Source organism: Megalobrama amblycephala, linkage group LG14, assembly GCF_018812025.1.
Source record: "Megalobrama amblycephala isolate DHTTF-2021 linkage group LG14, ASM1881202v1, whole genome shotgun sequence".
Taxonomy (NCBI): domain Eukaryota; kingdom Metazoa; phylum Chordata; class Actinopteri; order Cypriniformes; family Xenocyprididae; genus Megalobrama; species Megalobrama amblycephala.
This window is the reverse complement of record NC_063057.1, coordinates 34763284-34778383: the sequence shown is the minus strand read 5'-3', so window position 1 is coordinate 34778383 and position 15100 is coordinate 34763284. Positions and strand designations below refer to the sequence as shown.

Sequence of the window (15100 nt, the reverse complement as noted above, 5' to 3'; positions counted from 1 at the left end):
TGTATAAATAATAGTAATTTTCCTGTATAAAAACTGAGAAATAATGTAATTTGTCATTAATGATATAATACTTAAAATATCAGTCAGGTTGTTAATTTAGTTTAATTTAGTTTGTTAATTTAGTTTTAGTTCTCAGATTTTTCTGCATGTTTAAAATCTCAGAAAACTACTCTACTGTAAAAATGTTATTTTCTGATTCCTTCCGTTAAATGTTGAGCTGACAATGAATTTTGGTCACCTGACATCGCAACCGAAATGTAACCAAGTATCAACATCATATGACGTTGTGTTCCTGCTGGGCTATTACAAACCAAGCACATTAAAAGTGAAAGTGAAAATGTGTGTTTAGTGTGTGCTGGGGATGAAATGAAGGAAACCAGAACTGTCCATGTAATTCACATAGCTCTTAATATTTAAAATGTAAAATGCAGGAGTGTTTCTGTGAGGGTTCAGTTTATGGCTGGTTTGGGTGACAGAATTTGTGTAATCTCGGTCAAAAATCAACGGAAAGTCCCAGCAAGTATAAGAAAAAAAAATCACGTGTGTTTTTGTAGTGGGCAGGTACTGTGCCAAAGTGAAGTGGTTTCTCTTTCTCTTCTGTTTACATCTGATTTAAGTGTTTAAAATGATTAAAGTGGCAGAGCAGACGTGATCCTGAAGAGAGACGAGGAGCTTACGGCTAGTGCTGAAACCACAGTAAGACATGAACCTGACTAAACCTGTCCTGAAATCACTCACGGCAGGCTCTCTGTGTGTTTGTGTGTGTGTGTTCTGCTGTTATATTGTGTGTTGTGTGCGTGTTGACAGAGTGTGATGGACGTGCAGATCGCTATAGAGTCGGATTTCAGTGACTCTGAGGAGTCGACGGCGGATCTGTTAGAGCCTGAGTTCACGTGTCACTGCTGCTATGAGGTGCTGGTCGATCCCACGACGCTGACCTGTGGACACAGCTTCTGCCGCCACTGCCTGGCCACATGGTGGGCGTCCCCGCGTCCCAGCGTCCGGACCGACTGCCCAGAATGCCGAGCGATATGGCAGGGCTATCCTGAAGTCAACATCCTCCTCCGGTGAGGGATCTGTTTCTGTTCACACACGCTTCAGTTATTTACAGGAGTGAAAATGCATTATATACACTGAATTCAGTGTTTGCAACTGTAACTTTAAAGTTTTACTAATCACACTAGTGACATAGTTACGTTTGGTCATAGATACTGTCTAATGTTCATATTCTCAATCAGATGTATAATGATACGAGTGTGTGTGTGTGTGTGTGTCAGGGATGCGGTGGAGAAGCTGTTTCCGGCTGACGTGAGCCGACGGAAGCAGGCTGTCCTGAATGATCCGTGGCTCTGCCGTGTTCTCCAGGTGTTCCAGCAGCACGGGAAGAGACCGGTACGTCATGCAGCTCCACAACCGGTGAACCAGAACCTACCACAGATCAACCTGAGAGAGATTCAGGAAGGAATTGTGGCGGTGCTGATCTGCTTGACTGTGAGTCTCATATATACACACACTCTCATACACACACACACACACACACATACATACATATATACACACAGAATAATCATGATGTACTTTTTCATTTTTTGCTTTGGGTTAGAAGAAGGTGCCTCATAGACACACAAACCTATTACTTCATCACCACACTGACCAATGAGAGTTCAGGGGTGTTTACCAACCAGAAGCAAACTTTTCCAGAAAGATTTTTTTTTTTTTTTTTTTTTTTTAATGTAAAAAGGCAAAGTTTTCTGTAATGGGAAGGTTTATGATGTTGGTTAGTGTTAGGTTATAAAATGTATAATTATCTTTATAAAAAACAATAGAAGTCTATGCAATGTTACTATTTAGATAACTAAGTAAACGTGTGTGTGTGTAGATGATGGTGTTGGTGTATCGCGCCTTCACTGCCGACCCCAGTCATAAGACGCTGCTCAGTAAACCGCTCAACAGGTGGAGCGTTAATGATGTCACACTGTGGGTGGAACATCTGGGTGTCTGGACCAGTCAGTATAAAGAAACATTCAGCCGGGAGCAGATCGACGGCAGGTAACAAACACACACACACACACATTAAAAACACAATATGGCATTTCTTCATTCATTAGACAGCAGAACAGATTTGAGAAAATATTACAAATGTATTTTTAGCATTTTTAAAGTGAATGTGTGCACCTAAAATAATGCAACATGTAAACAATTATTAAAGGGTTAATTCATGCAAAAAAATGAAAATTCTGTCATACTCACCCTCATGTCGTTCCACACCCGTAAGACCTTCGTTCATCTTCGGAACACAAATTAAGATATTTCTGATGAAATCCAAGAACTTTCTGTTCCTCTGTAGAGATCCAACACAACTTGCACATTCAAGGCACAGCAGGAAAGACATCATTAAAGTAATCCATGTGATTCCAGTGCTTTAACATCAATTTTATGAAGTGGCGTGAGTGCTTTATTTGCGTAAAAACACATACTTTCACTCAAAAAAATGAACTTTCATTGTTGTTAGTTTCACTCAAACCAGCCTTGTTCACATTACTGCCTTGTTAAAAAACTCATGTAACTATATGAATGTAATTTAACTGTGTTGTTTCTACTAAAATTGAGTATTGTCAGCTTTACTTAATAAGTGTTTGTTCGGTCAACTTAACATTGCTGAGTGAAACACACACATTAATGTTGACATAACTAACAGGGCAGTGGATCCGTAGTTCCCAAGATGCTTTGCAAATGACTGCATTAGAGTAAATTTAGGGATTAAAGTGTTATTTTATGTTTTTCAGTAAAGGGAAAGATGTTGTTAGTTTATATTAGCATTTAATATTCTGTTATGTTGGATATTTAGAGGAGTTTCTGTAATGTTTTTGAATATTTTTGTTACCATTATGAAGAAGACTGTCGCCTGTGTTTAGGCTGTGAGCACTCATGCATGCATGTTTAGGATAGAATTCCTACTCTCAATTCAAATGAGTTTGTTCAATAATTTTTTAAATTTTATTTTGTAGAGCAAATAGTTAATTTAATAAGAGAAATTAAGTCAATAAATATGTTTACCTCATGTAATAAACATATTATTAAGTAAAATGCACATAAAAATATTATGTAACAGTGACAAATTCAAATGATTTGTATTTACTCAAAGAAATTTTGTCAGCTTTACTTGAATTTTGTTTGTTCATACAGCTAAATTGTTATTTGTACTAATTACTCAATATAGTTGCATGGAACCACTTGACACTGCTTTTTTAAGTAAATCCAACAATTCATTTTTTTTTTTGAGTCCACTTTATTTAAGAAAATATTTACCTACATTCCAGTGTTGAATCGAGACCAGTAATTCCATGAACGTGCTTTGTATAATATTATTTTGTAAATATAGTGGTAAATTATGTTTTTTGCTCAAACAAAGCACTCGCTTTGACCTGAATTGGCAAAAAAAACAGCGTCTGACACAAAATGGCCAAACGTCGGCTTGGTATGTTCAGGGCTTTAATTGTAAATATTTTGGAAATTATATTTGAGCAATTTGTGTAAGGATAAATTAGTTCAAAATTTGGGATCAAGGGGATTTTTAAAAAAATACTTTTATATTCATCAAGGGTGCATTAAATTGAACTTTCTATTCATCTAAAAATCCTGAAAACTAAAATGCATCACCATTTCCATAAAAATCTGAACTGTTTTCAACACTGTTTATCATCATAAATGTTTCTTGAGCAGCAAATCAGCATATTAGAATGATTTCTGAAGGATCATGTGACACTGAAGACTGGAGTAATGATGCTGAAAATTCAGCACTGCATCACAGCAATAAATTACACTATGTATTTACTTTCGTTGTGTAATGTTAGTGTGTGTGTGTGTGTGTGTGTGTGTCAGATCACTGTCTGCTCTCAGCGATGAAGATCTGTCTGCGGCTCCGTTCATGATTGAGAATCGGTCTCACAGACGGATCATTCTGGAGGAGCTGCACAGACTCAAAGAGACTGGAGTCACACGACCACAGACGCTCTGGGAGTACAAGGTGTGTGTGTCTGTTTCATTCATTAGGCACGTTGTAACCCCTCACCCAGGTCCTACTTGCCTGGGCCTTGAACCTGGGTCTCCGGCATGGGAGTCGGATGCTCTAACAAGGAGGCTAAAGGCTGCAACCTCCAGCATCAGTTGCTAGAGCATCTCTTGAGATCAGAGGAGTGAGGTTTTACTCGCACAGCGACTACTAGCTGGCCTCCGTTACACACAGTAAGATTGTTAAACATCATCTCTTTGTCTGTGTATAGGAGGTGAATCCAGGTATGACTCTGTTTCTGCTGGTCAGTCTGAGTAACTTCCCACGTCTGACGCTGCTCTACCTCTACCTTTTTGATTATGATGTCACCTTTCTGCCCTTCATTCAAACCGTCTGTCCGTCCGATAAGCCTCAGGTACGTCACTGTCTGTCCATGTGTGTTATGCCAGGTTTTGATTACACTATTTTTTTGTTGATTACAATAGTCACTGTGTCAAGATCATACAATTTTGACTCCCATGAAGCATCACAGATGTTGCATCAGTTGTCGTCCACTGACACACTACACAAACTGAAACGATTGAATTTTGTATCCCATTGTCATTTATGAACCCCACAACAAAATCGGGCTAAAATTGTGTAGTTTGGACCGGGCATAAGTGATACTCTAACAGGCTCTAGTCGTGACACTTTTTCTGTGCTGCAGCAGGATTGGCTAGGTTGGCAGCAGTGGGCGGAGTTTCTGCTGATGTACTTCCTGTTGCCCTATCAGCTGCTGACTGCATTCTCCTGGCACTGGCTGAGCGTACATTACTGGACAGCAGGTGTTGTCATTGTTCACGCCGCGTTACTGACAGTTCTGGACATCTGTATCTATTGGACGCTGTGGAGGAAGGGACAGATGAGGTACACACTGACTTAGCTATGAACGAATACAGAACTAGGGGTTTCTAAAATTTATATAATATCTACAATATTACACAAAGAGTGCCATTTTTCTCCAAATATCAGCATGATTGCAAATATGATAAATTTTAGACAACAGTTCAGTAACAAAAAGTTAAAGCTGCAGTTCGTAACTTTTGGTGCGCTAGCAGTTGATAAACAGAACTGCATGCAAACCGAACCAGTCTAAAATAGTCTGAATATAAACACTTATTATAGGTGTACCACAGTGATTCAGGATAAGACAAATACGCGATTTGGAAAATGATTCACGGCGTACTCGCTCATTATATAATTTTTGTAAATTTTGAACAAAAGTTACCGACAGCATCTTTAATATTAAGTGATATTTTACACACAATATTGCTTGTTTTTGTTCTAATTCACCAGCGAAAATAGTTCCAAAAAGCAACACATAACAGTGTTTTGTTCCTGAATGAATCATTCTTTTTGAGTGAATCGGTTGAATGAATGATTCAATGACTCGTTCATAAAAGCAGTCAAATGCTTAGTTCTTGAATTAATCAGCCGTATGAATGAATCAATTGAATCTCAGTGATTAACAGTGACGTGCTACCACCTACTGACTGTTTTAATTTTAATCATTTCATTTTTTAAATAGTTTCAAATAACAGTATTCATTGTTTTAAGACATCAAAACATCAATTATGTATTTGTAACTGCAGGATAAATGCATTCGTGTTCAGTTTTCAAAAACTTCCACTTTTATTAGACATGTTCTGGTAAATAATATCAGAATGAATCTTTAATTCTTTATCTATAAAGAACATGACAGAGTTGTATTATTGTGTTTTGTTGCGATTTCAGGATGCTCCCTAAGATGCTTTGGCTTCAGGTGATAGCAGTGTTGTTAAACTCATCTCTATGTGTGCTCCTGTGGGCGCTGCTCCCTCTGTTCATTATTAACATTGAGATCTACACCCAGCTGTACTTCAGCCTCTTCTTCACTGCAGTGCGGGTGAAACAAACACTCCTGCAGGCAGAGAGACCGCAGAGGCCCTGACACCCACACACACATCCCCACCCACCCACTCATGAATATACAAATCAACAGTGTATAGATTTGATCAACTCATTCCCTGGAGATCAAACCCATAACCACGTGTAGAGCCATGATTTACTGTTAAAATCACCTTTCTGCCTTCATGTTGTATTCAGTTCTATAGTATTGTCAGTAATTCAGACAGTTCAGTACAATTCAATCCAGTAACACATCTGTATTTTTATTATTTGATTTCATTCATTTAAGAATCTGTAATGGACAATAATATATAGACATTATTTAAATATTTTTATATTAATAAAAAGAGAAAGTTGGTTGTTGTGTGGCTCTTTTTTAAATATCAGATATGTTTGTTTAAAGGAGGGATTGGTTCATCAGGCCAACGAAAAAATAATAACTACAACTATTAATTACCTTTTCATTATAAAAAAGTGCCACAGTGCCAATGTCTTCAAATGCATAAAACCGATGGTAGGTCAGGTGGAAACCATATGTAGACACTGCTTAACAGACATCATCAGTGTTGCCAACTGCTTTCAATTTAAAGTAGCTAAAACTGGTAGCTAAATATCACTAGATGACAAATTCACTGATCTATATAAATATGAAAATATACAAGATTTGTCCCTAAACTTTTGAAAAAAAAGGGGCAGGGAATTCACTAAATCTAGTGACAAAATCGTGAAATTGGCACCACTGGACATCAATGATTTTGCGAAGGTTTCGATTTAAGCAAGCTCACAGACTGAAAACACTGAAAGTCTAGGGATTGTTTCATTTTTTACTGAGCCTCACACATGCAGGAAAAAAAAAAATCGAGGGACTTTTTTCCTGCGTTTTGTTAAATATACATTTTATGTGCTATAGATATGTTTATTAAATTAAATAATATAAATTGGTCTGCATGTTAGTGAGGCATTTTTAAACTTTAAGGACAGGGATTAAGTAGTTACTAAAATACATCCTGAATTGATTAGACAGGTGTAGGCAGCAGTCAGTGACGTGTCGCTCACTGTCTGGGTACTGTAGTTTGCAGTTGTCCTTCGACAACAGGAGCTGATACAGCTTCACATGCACTTCTCTCTATCTCAGAACAACACACTGCTCTGCTCTGATCTGTGGGTTGTCTGGCTGTATGGTGACAGAGGAAGGCTGTGGTTTTATGTCTTCAGCTCTGAGTTCAAACCCCTCACACCTGGATCTGAGCTACAATCACCCAGGGGATTCAGGAGTCAAGCTGCTCTCTGACAAACTGAATGATCCAAACTGCTCACTGCAGATACTCAAGTATGTCAAACAGTAATACTGGCATATTGAACGTGTATGAATGATGCAAATCTACATTAATGTGTGTTTATAGTGTGGACCATGGAGGAAAAATCAGGATCACAGCAGGACTATTAAAGTGTACGTCTACAAACACACACGATTTTTTCACTGCTGAGTTGTGTTATAGGGTATCGCTCCTCTTCTTCAGATGCCTGTGACTTACTCTGGACCCAAACATAGCACACACTCTTTTCATTCTGTCTGATAAAAACAGATGGTGACACGTGTGAGAAAGTTTCAGTCCTATCCTGATCACCCAGAGAGGATTGATTACCTTCCACAGGTTCTGTGTGGAGAGAGTCTTAGTGGAGTACATATAATGCAGATATGTCTGTCATATAAAGGTATCCACAGGAAAGGAGGGACTGTGAATTTGGATACAATGACAAATCCTAGCAAAGACAAATTAATTGTTTCCTTCGTAGTTATCGTTTAACAAATTAGACTTCTGTGAATTTATAGTATTTAAATCTCTTCTAACTGTCAAAGCCAATACCTTTGTAGACAGTGCTCCAAGATGTAGTGAGGTTGTGCTTTGGGCAACCCAAGTTCCAGTTCCGGCTTGATAAATAAGTATTTACATATATTCTAATTAAAACAATAGAACTTCATTTTTTTATTTTTCCAAAGGAACTTTGTTTACAGAGCTAGGTCAGGACAAACAAAACAAACTCAAATAAGAGGACGTCATATAAAATAGCTGATTAGAGAACATAGAAGTTGAAATAATATATTCTGTGATGAATGAAAATTGTTAAAGGATTAGTTCACTTCCAAATGAATCCCTCCATTACCCCAAGCTTTACTCACCTTCAGGCCATCCTAAGTATTATATGACATTCTTGTTTCTGACAAATACAATCGGAAGAAATATTAATAAATATCCTGACGCATCTGAGCTTTATAATGGCAGTAATGCGCTAGAGTATGAGCTGAAGAAAGTGTCTCCATCCACTTCCATCCATCATAAACATATTCCATGCGGCTCCGGAGGGTTAATAAAGGCCTTCTGAAGCAAAGCGATGCATTTGTGTAAAAAAAAAAATAAAAATCAATATTTAACAAGTTATGACGTAAAATATCCAGTTTCCACCCACCTTCCGTGTTCTTCAAAAAACTTACACTGTACGTCCTACGTCTTCCCTATTCAACTTGCGGAACTGACGCAATGCCAGTTCTGTTTTCCTGTAATTTGAATATGGAAGGTGGTCTGGCGGAAGCTGGGTGATTCAGTTGTAATAGTTTTAAGTGTAAAACATCATGGATTACTTTTCATGTTGACACTTTGTGTGATCCCACATAATAGATAGCTAGAAAGTTGCACTAAACAAACACTCTCAAACAGAAGGACTATCACTTAAATTCTTAATTTTTATTTATTCCTATAAACACTGAATGTTGACAACTCTCAAAGAAGAGATGTACACATACTCATGCTGTCACAGAGACAAACTCTGTGATTCCCTCCTCTGGCCATCAGAGGGCGCCTTCTCCCGAATATTGACACTCACTCACATACACTACATTTCCCATCAGCCCTGTACCTGGTACTGATTACGCTGCCCAGCTGCAGCTCTTTGACTGGCCTATATAAATTGTCGCTGCACCAGTCCTCTTTACGAGGTCTTGTATTACTACGGTTTGCATTTCTGAGCGGTCTTTATTGTTTTGCCTTCCTGTTGTGACCCTGTTGATTCCCCATTTACAATTCTCTGCTGCCTGGCCTCTGGACTATTTGCTTTGTGTTTTGATCTGTGATTGTTCTCCACCTGTCTTGATCTCCTGCCTGTTTTACGACTACAAATCTGTCTGCTCTCTGTTGCTGTATCTGCCGGTATCTGACCACTACACTGTAAAAAAGGCAGTGTCAAATTAACACTTAAAGTGTTAATTTTAACACTACTTCGGATCATATATGGTCCCATTCTATTTAGTGTAAAAAGTACACTGTTTGTAGTGTTGAATTTACAGTGTTAAAAAAGCACTATATAGTGCCAAAAAATTACACCATGAGTGTAAAGTTTTACACTTTCTGTGTTGTACTAGTTTTACACTATGGTGCTTTTAACACTTTGAGTGTTGTTTTAATTCATTTGGATTACACTGAAAGTGTTAATAACCAAGTGTCATTTCAGTGTATTTTTACACTGTTTTAGAGTGGTACTGTACATGATCAAACATAAAATCAAGACTCTTTTAGATATAAAAATTCAAGTATTTATTTAACATGATGAAAAGCGGCTTTAAAACATGGCAGAATGTTACTTAATCACATTAATGAGGTGTTGCACATAAATTTAAAACTTAAAACACACAAATTCATCAAATTTTGTCATGAAGATTTAAGAACCGATTTGAACAAGATTGCAGTAAGGTACAACATACCAAAAGAAATTAGCAGACCCATATGACATCTGTAAATCAATAGGTTTGTAATAAATTAGTTCATTGACATTGAAGACTTTCAGAGAATCACTGGGTCTTGGATCAATTCTGTAGGAATACAGATGTTTGTCAAAATAAACAGTTTTTAGGCATGATGCCACCAGTAACACGCATTAGTTTCTAACAATGTCTTTGATTTTATAAAACACTGGCAAATCAAGGTTTACTTCACCACAAATAATTAAGGTACTGTAGAACGATATTCAGTTCCATTATACTTCACCCATTTCACTGAGAGAACATTGGTTTGTGGAATATTCTAGGTTTAACAGAAGTCGAGAAAAAATGTTGTCAATTAAGCTTAACTTAAATGAAGCCCATAACATTTATTTAACCCTAACCAATCATACCAGGCCTTTAATGTCCAAGAAACGGGGAAATTCAGTCAGCACATCATTGGATCTCCTTGGGTCTTGAATCATCTTGCGACGATACTGAAACGTCTCCCTCATTTTGACCTTCACGGTTTCTACCTCTGATGTATGTTTCATTAGAGAAACAGCTTCTCTACACTGCTCTTCTGTCAGGATAACTTCAGTGCTGGATGAAGCCTCTCTTTCTGCAGTTGGGCCACCACTGAAAGACTGGGGGGAATATCTACGGTTGTCTGATGGTGCACTGTTCCTCTGAATATTCTTTATTTTCCAAGTGAAGTACCCTTGTCCACTTTGAGGATCATAATAATGTTCCTTTGAAAAACAAAAATGTTTTCAGCAATACAAAAGTGACCAACAAACCCATAACTATTTTTCCAAAGAAATATTTTCACTTACATCACGAAGATTTGGAAACACGGAAACAATTCCTTGGGCATACATTTCTCTAATATGTTTAGGTGGAGATGTGCTGTCAAAATTAAATGAAGAAACACGTTACATTACATGATCACGCTCTTATTCATACAAATGCTTTTAAACCATTCAAGCACACCAAAAAGAGAATGTGCTGTCTGTGAATGTCTTCACACACACGATGCACAGAAAAACGTGAGCCAGAATAGAGTTCTTACAATAACACACATTAGTGCTGGTCTAAATACTATTTTTTGAGCTTCGAAGCTTCGATGGTAATCCACATTGAATATTCAAAGCTTCGGAAGGAGGGGGCTGAACATATTCTTCTCTCTAATAAAAGGCAGTGTAATGAGTACAAGACGATTTCTTGATTTTAATCAATTCTCATTTTTAAGAACCGATATTGATTCTTAAATCCCAAGAATCGATTAGTCTAGTCTGTTTTCAGTTGATGAAGGAGCAGAATATGTAGCACCTCCCATCCAATAAATCGCAATAATCTTTGTACAAAAATATGTTGGCTCGCGTCTGTCTGTTTGCATTTGATTATGTCGAGAACCGTTCATATAATGGTCACGTGGCAGGTGTGTTGCTGCGGACCCAAGGGAGTGTAATGTCGCAATTGGTCTAATATGGACATGCGAAACGTTCAGAATAAATAAGCTTTTAATAAACTACAGATAAGCTAAATAAACTAACGATTGCTGAAAGCGGCACGGCTCACGCGGGCAGGGCTTATATGCTCCGAGAACGGACACTGCACTGTATTGCACTATATAGTGATTGTCACAGACACTTGTCAAATCTATTTTTCTTTAAAACTAAGTTAACATTCAAATCTTATCAGTTAACAGTTAATGGTCGGTTAATGAGCGTCGGATGTCGGTCATGAAAATTAACATCCCTACTTTGGAAAGACATGAGGGTGAGTAAATAATGACAGAATTTTCATTTTTGGGTGAACTAAACCTTTAAAGATCTAACAGAGCACAGATTTTTATAAAATCTTCATTTGTGTTCTGCTGAAGTCAGACAAACATACAACCTTTACGTTTTCGAGGACTAGAAATAATTTACAATTTCTTGATATTTTAAGTTTTCCATGACCAAGGCAATCCTGGATGTAGAATACAGAATACTTGAATCAAGTGTTACCTATGATTTTCAGTCTTATCTGCAGTAAGAATCTTGATCATCTTCCTCCTGGTGCTGTCAGTCAAGCTTCTGGTTTTTTGGTACTCTCTGATGATTGCATCCCTACCAGGTTTAGCCTGCAGAATTGTTTGGACCAGCTGCAAACAGTTACATAGTACAATCAACAACAACCTCTCAAGAACCATTCTGTTAACATGATTGTGTAGTCACAAAGCTCAGTACATGTGTAAACTCACACAAGACGTATTGAGATCCAATTGTTCTGACCCCATTTGGATGTCGACTTTGCCAGATTCTTTTATTAACTTTTTGTGGTTTAGTATAATTTATTAAAGAGTTAGCAATGTTTCCAAAAAGTTTTGAAATATACTTACGGTGGTAGCCAGGTGGAAAATGACTGTGTGATATATATATATATATATATATATATATATATATATATATATATATATATATATATATATATATATATATAAAAAATGCAACTCACAATTCTAGCTTCATCTTCGGCTCTCTGCTGCTTTCTTGAAGGGGTTCCGCCACTCAGAATAACTGTCATCAGATTCATAGTTTGCGGTCTCAGAGGAGCTTCCTTCACTGGACACTGCAGGGGTATTTGCTAATTCTATTGAAAAAAAGGTTTCAAAAATTTAAGTTGAGACATTATTCAATAACGAAATATAAATTAAAGCACTACAACTTAAATTTGGACTTTCAATATGGTAAAACAATTTTGATTATGCTCAATTTTGAATAAGCTGAAAACTAAATAAACTAAATAAAATAATATAGCACTGATGTCAACTTGTAGGATAATTAATATAAACTTTTTAAGGATTTTAAATTACTGTTAGAGTTAATGACCTTGACAACATTCATGTGGAGGACTGAAACGCTCATTTATTTAGCATTTATTTAATCTGATTTTTTTGTCACGTATTGTCACGAAATACAGTCATAAGTGTCCCAATGTGTAGTGAGCCAGTGTCCGTTACTGTCCTTACCAGTGCCCGAATTCGTGTACACGAGCTCGGGTCGGGAGCTAGGGAGCTGATTGAGACGCACCCTGTATTTCTACATTTAATAACATGTTGTATGATAGCAAAGAACGATTTCACCTCGAATGCCAGTGCGCACTAAAATAACGGCTGGAATTGGAAAACTTTTGGGAATTACAGTTTAAGATTTAAAACACTTTTACAATGTTCGCATGAACGTAATTCTCATGTAAGAAAACTTGATAGCAGCGCGGCTGTGTCTGACGCATATATGACGACACGAGACACACAACAGATATGATTTTCAGTATAAAAACGAAACGAAACTTACACAAACAAAATTCATGTCGTTTACAGCATTAACGTTTCACGACAGAAAATGAAGTAGGCCTATACCCGGGGCCTATAACTTTTTAAATGAGTGACGTTATGAGTCACAAAAAAAACGCGTTTCAGTTCTACTTTTTTACAGACTTTCGCTTTCAAAGTAAATATAAAATTACCATTTGACAAATTCTCCAATCTGAGCAGAAAAACGCCCAAATCTGGCTGCTTCAGAACTTCCCCAAAGACATCCTCGTCCACTTCAGTTCCAGACTCATCGAAAAGCTTCGCCTCGGCCTGACTGGAGGCGGGAATGCCGAACTTCACGAAGGCTGTGAACAAACCAAAATCCAAGGAACTAAAAATACCCATTACAATGTCAGCACAGGACTAACTACTAATATATTTTATAAAATTACCTTCATCCAGGAAATCCGAAAGTTTGGAATCGACGTCAGAAACTTAAACTCTGAACTTTAAGGAGCATTCCTGACAAAAACACGCGCAGTTAGTAATTTTCAAATTTGTCCAACTCCATTTATATTTTTTACTAATAATGCTGACACAATTTTATTTACTTTTTAATTTTAGAGAGAGAGAGAGAACGCAATCACACTTACCGTCTCAGTCGCATGAAGAAAATGGCGTTGTCGACTCATCTTTTTAAAAGGCAACAGTCATATAGGGGCGGAGTCAAGACAAATTGGCGCTTTTTTTTTTTAACACTTTAAGTGTAAAAATAAAATCACATAATTTAACACCCTGTAACTACACTGAAAAGCAGAACTCATTAGCACTGTAGGTTGTTAATTCAACTCTTTGGGAATTAATAACATTTAACACTGCAATTTTTACACTGCTGATTTTACTGTGTACCTGTTTGACCACGATTACTAATAAATCTTTCTTATGGATCCCACTTCGAGTGACGAGTCGTTACACATGCAGTCCAACAAACAAAATGTTAATAGTGTCATCTGTTATCTGAACAAGATAACTAAAACTAGTGGAGTAATAAAAACCACACTGAATGGACTTTGTGTGTTTATTATTTTATAATGTTCTTTGACAGGAACAATGGACAGAAAAAAAAAAAAAAAAAAAAAAAAAAAACCTGCCCCAGAACTAGCTACAGAGCTAAATTTAATCTGCTGTCCCTGGGTAGGAGTATACTAAGACCAAATTATTGATATAAAAATATACAGGCCTACAATAAATCCCCCCACAAATACAATACATACACAATAAAATACCCCCACAAATACAAAATATGTGACATATAACCCATCACTTAACAGTATAAACTAGAATAGAAAGATATTATATATTCCATAATCACAAACCTGAATCATCTTTTAACCATTTTTTTTAATGTAATTTAAACTGTGCAAAAGTAGTACACTGTCTGAAATGAATTGGTAAAATATTCCAGTTATTAACAGCTCCTACAGAAAAAGCTGATTGACCAAAATCGGCAACTCTAAAATATGCTTTACAGTCACCTCTTGATGAAGCTCTTATTTGTCTTATATTATCAGTATGCAGAGACAAATGCCTTTAAGGGTGTAGGTGCAAGATCATTACCACTTTTGTACATCAAACAACAATTATAAAACATAACAAAATTGTTAAAAGTAACCCCCCCCCCCCCCCCCCCCCCCCCCCCAAAAAAACAACCTTATAATTATAAGACGATGATATCGGTCAAGTTTCTTATCAAACACTTTTATAACACCTTTATATAAGATATGTAAAGGTCTAAGAGTAGATTTTCCTGCTTGTGACCATGAATTAATGCAATAAGAAAAATGAGAAAAGATCAAGGAATGCAAAAACACTCTTGCAGCTTCTGTTGAATGTTGACTCTGTATACATTTAAAATTTATATTTAAAGTTGAGGTGTCACTGTACAGACTTTTCTTTTTAAAACATGTTTTTCAAATGTTAAATGAGTGTCTAATTTTTTAGAATTTTTAGAATTTTTTTTCACCATTAACTAATATATCTGATTGGATCTTTTCCTTCTTTCTAATCTTAAAATACATACAGGCAGTTTTCTGAACATTTAATGTTA

The 15100-nt window shown here is 36.7% G+C and overlaps 2 protein-coding genes across 5 annotated transcripts; one reads left to right on the top strand and one right to left on the bottom strand.

Annotated features, from left to right (window-relative positions):
* Positions 1-307: 307 nt before the first annotated feature.
* Positions 308-6286, top strand: LOC125246098 (bifunctional apoptosis regulator-like). Of its 2 annotated transcripts, none has more exons than XM_048156951.1 (8): positions 308-696; positions 808-1067; positions 1278-1491; positions 1880-2049; positions 3883-4027; positions 4284-4427; positions 4719-4918; positions 5786-6286. In XM_048156951.1, exons 2-8 carry the CDS (start codon positions 814-816, stop codon positions 5979-5981), a joined length of 1323 nt encoding a protein of 440 aa, XP_048012908.1. In that variant the 5' UTR covers positions 308-696; positions 808-813; the 3' UTR covers positions 5982-6286. The 2 variants fall into 2 exon arrangements, with proteins under 2 accessions (XP_048012908.1, XP_048012909.1); XM_048156952.1 differs by having other exon boundaries at positions 309-696; positions 4722-4918.
* Positions 6287-9536: 3250 nt separating this feature from the next.
* On the bottom strand, positions 9537-14664 carry LOC125246110. Of its 3 annotated transcripts, XM_048156971.1 has the most exons (6): positions 13446-14664; positions 13206-13358; positions 12195-12329; positions 11705-11841; positions 10529-10601; positions 9537-10444 (listed from the first exon to the last, which is right to left on the bottom strand). In XM_048156971.1, the coding sequence occupies exons 3-6, from the start codon at positions 12270-12272 to the stop codon at positions 10100-10102; spliced, it is 633 nt and encodes a 210-aa protein (XP_048012928.1). In that variant the 5' UTR covers positions 12273-12329; positions 13206-13358; positions 13446-14664; the 3' UTR covers positions 9537-10099. The 3 variants fall into 3 exon arrangements, with proteins under 3 accessions (XP_048012928.1, XP_048012929.1, XP_048012930.1); XM_048156972.1 differs by having other exon boundaries at positions 13206-14664; XM_048156973.1 differs by having other exon boundaries at positions 12195-13358.
* Positions 14665-15100: the final 436 nt, after the last annotated feature.

What these genes read in the sequence shown, in the direction of transcription:
- LOC125246098 (XM_048156951.1), top strand. Translation starts at nt 814, where the DNA reads ATGGACGTGCAGATCGCTATAGAGTCGGATTTCAGTGACTCTGAGGAG. An exon ending in CGGGAGCAGATCGACGGCAG is followed by an intron (nt 2,050 to 3,882) that starts GTAACAAACACA and finishes TGTGTGTGTCAG; the next exon opens with ATCACTGTCTGCTCTCAGCG. An exon ending in TGGAGGAAGGGACAGATGAG is followed by an intron (nt 4,919 to 5,785) that starts GTACACACTGAC and finishes TTGCGATTTCAG; the next exon opens with GATGCTCCCTAAGATGCTTT.
- LOC125246110 (XM_048156972.1), bottom strand. Translation starts at nt 12,272, where the DNA reads ATGAATCTGATGACAGTTATTCTGAGTGGCGGAACCCCTTCAAGAAAG. An exon ending in CCGAAGATGAAGCTAGAATT is followed by an intron (nt 11,842 to 12,194) that starts GTGAGTTGCATT and finishes AACTGTTTGCAG; the next exon opens with CTGGTCCAAACAATTCTGCA. An exon ending in GATAAGACTGAAAATCATAG is followed by an intron (nt 10,602 to 11,704) that starts GTAACACTTGAT and finishes TAATTTTGACAG; the next exon opens with CACATCTCCACCTAAACATA.